General features: G+C 50.2%; 1 protein-coding gene across 1 annotated transcript; it reads left to right on the forward strand.

Annotated features, from left to right (window-relative positions):
- The first annotated feature begins 393 nt into the window (after positions 1–393).
- MC2R (melanocortin 2 receptor) lies at positions 394–1347 on the forward strand. The gene has a single exon (XM_001507829.2). It carries the CDS (start codon positions 394–396, stop codon positions 1345–1347), a length of 954 nt encoding a protein of 317 aa, XP_001507879.2.
- The last annotated feature ends 834 nt before the right edge of the window (positions 1348–2181 follow it).

The following is a 2181-nucleotide window of genomic DNA, read 5'->3' on the forward strand; positions in this document are numbered from 1 at the left end:
ATTATTATTATTATTATTAACAATATAGTCAATAGACTCTATCGCTGCCCTCAAGAAGCTTACAATCTTGTTGGGGAGGCTAGCATTCAAATACATTACAGGCAGTGCAGGCAACTAAGATTTAGTCTACATACGTAAGTGCTGAAGGGCCCTTAAATCATTTCAATCAATCAATCAATCAATCAGCCAATCGGTGGTATTTCCTACCTTTCTCTTGCCCCTTCTTACTCTTAGCTGATTTTTCTCTGCATCCCACTTCAGGTGCCCAAACTACCCTCTGCCTGGTTCCTCATCAGATATTCCACCCCAGCCCTCCAGAAAATATCCCGAATTAAAGATTCAGAGTAAAGATTAAACAACTCAGGAAGCAGCTCGCCGTAGACCGTCGTCACAATGAGAACAGAAAGAACTTCTGAATTAATAAAGCTTCTGGGACACGCCAATCCCTCTGCCAGAAACATCAGTGAAGGCCCCATAAATGTCACTGACTGCCTCTCCATCGTCATGCCAGAAGAAGTATTCTTCACCATCTCCATCATCGGAGTCCTGGAGAACCTCATGGTCCTTCTGGCCGTGATAAGAAACCAGAAGCTTCACTCCCCCATGTACCTTTTCATCTGTAGCTTAGCCGTTTCCGACATGCTGGGCAGCCTGTATAAAATCTTTGAGAATATCCTGATCATCTTGAAGAACAAGGGTTACCTCGGGCCCTTGGGAGATTTTGAGACCACGATGGACGATGTCATCGACTCCCTGTTCATCCTGTCGTTGCTCGGATCTATCTTCAGCCTGTCAGTGATCGCGGTCGACCGCTATATCACCATCTTCCACGCCCTGCAGTACCACAGCATCATGACCAAGAGGCGGGCCCTGATCATCCTGGCCGGGATCTGGACCCTCAGTGCCGGGAGCTGCGTCACCATGATAGTGTTCACCTACCACATCCCCACGGTGATCTCCTTCACGGCACTCTTCCCCATCATGCTCATCTTCATCCTCTGCCTCTATATCCACATGTTCCTACTGGCTCGATCTCATGCCAAGAAGATCGTCGCCTTGCCCTCCACCGTGGTGCACCAGCGGGCCAACATGAAAGGGGCCATCACGCTGACCATCCTCCTCGGGGTCTTCCTCTGCTGCTGGGCCCCGTTCATCCTCCACCTCCTCCTGATCACCTTCTGCCCCCAAAACCCCTACTGCACCTGCTACATGTCCATCTTCCAGGTGAATGGCACGCTCATCATGTGCAACGCCGTCATCGACCCTTTGATCTACGCCTTCCGGAGCCCGGAGCTGAGAAATACCTTCCGCAAGATGTTCTGCTGGGCCAGGCCACAGTGGGACTAGAACTTCCTGGCCAGGGGCAGGGGGAGGAGGGGTCCGACGAACATGAGAGGAGAATGGCCACAGAGTCCTTCCCGCACCACTGTCACTGCACGCTTGTCCGTGGGTCACCGGGGTCCCTGCTGTTTCACCTACAGCTGGGAGAGTGACTGGGAGGAAGCAGAAGCTTGTTTCTCCCAGTCACTGGAAGCGTGGCCCAGCGGATGGAGCGGAGGCCTGGAAGTTAGAAGGACCTGGGTTCTAATCCCCGCTCAGCCACTTGTCTGCTCTGTGACCTTGGGCAAGTCGCTTCACTTCTCTGCGCCTCAGTTATCTCATCAGTAAAATGGGGATTAAGACTGTGAGCTCCATGTGGGATAGGGATTGTGTCCAAATTGATTAGCTTATATCTACCCTGGAGCTTAGAACAGTGCTTGACATATAGCAAGGGTTTAACTAATCCCATCATTATTAATATTGCTATTATTATTGCCCCGTCCCTGTTTCCGACCACCAGCTTTACACCCAGCTTTGTGATCTCTAGGCGGTTTATGGGGATGAAAGGTCAGGTGCCTTGAAAGCAGTAAACGTCTTCCCCCACATGCATGGGAAGCACCTTGGCCTAGTGGAAAGAGCACAGGTCTTGGAATCAGAGGTCCTGGGTTCTAATCCTAGCTCTGCCACTTAATGCTGTGAAACATCAGATAAGTCACTTCATTTCTCTGTATCTCTGTTCCCTCATCTGCAAAATGGGGATTCAGTGTCTATTCTCCTTCCTGGTGGTTTTTTTTTATTTTTATGGTGTCTGTCAAGCACTATGTGCCAGGCACTCTACTAAGCACTGGGAGAGATACAAGC

This window comes from Ornithorhynchus anatinus, chromosome 5, assembly GCF_004115215.2.
Source record: "Ornithorhynchus anatinus isolate Pmale09 chromosome 5, mOrnAna1.pri.v4, whole genome shotgun sequence".
Classification (NCBI taxonomy): domain Eukaryota; kingdom Metazoa; phylum Chordata; class Mammalia; order Monotremata; family Ornithorhynchidae; genus Ornithorhynchus; species Ornithorhynchus anatinus.

What these genes read in the sequence shown, in the direction of transcription:
- MC2R (XM_001507829.2), top strand. Translation starts at nt 394, where the DNA reads ATGAGAACAGAAAGAACTTCTGAATTAATAAAGCTTCTGGGACACGCC.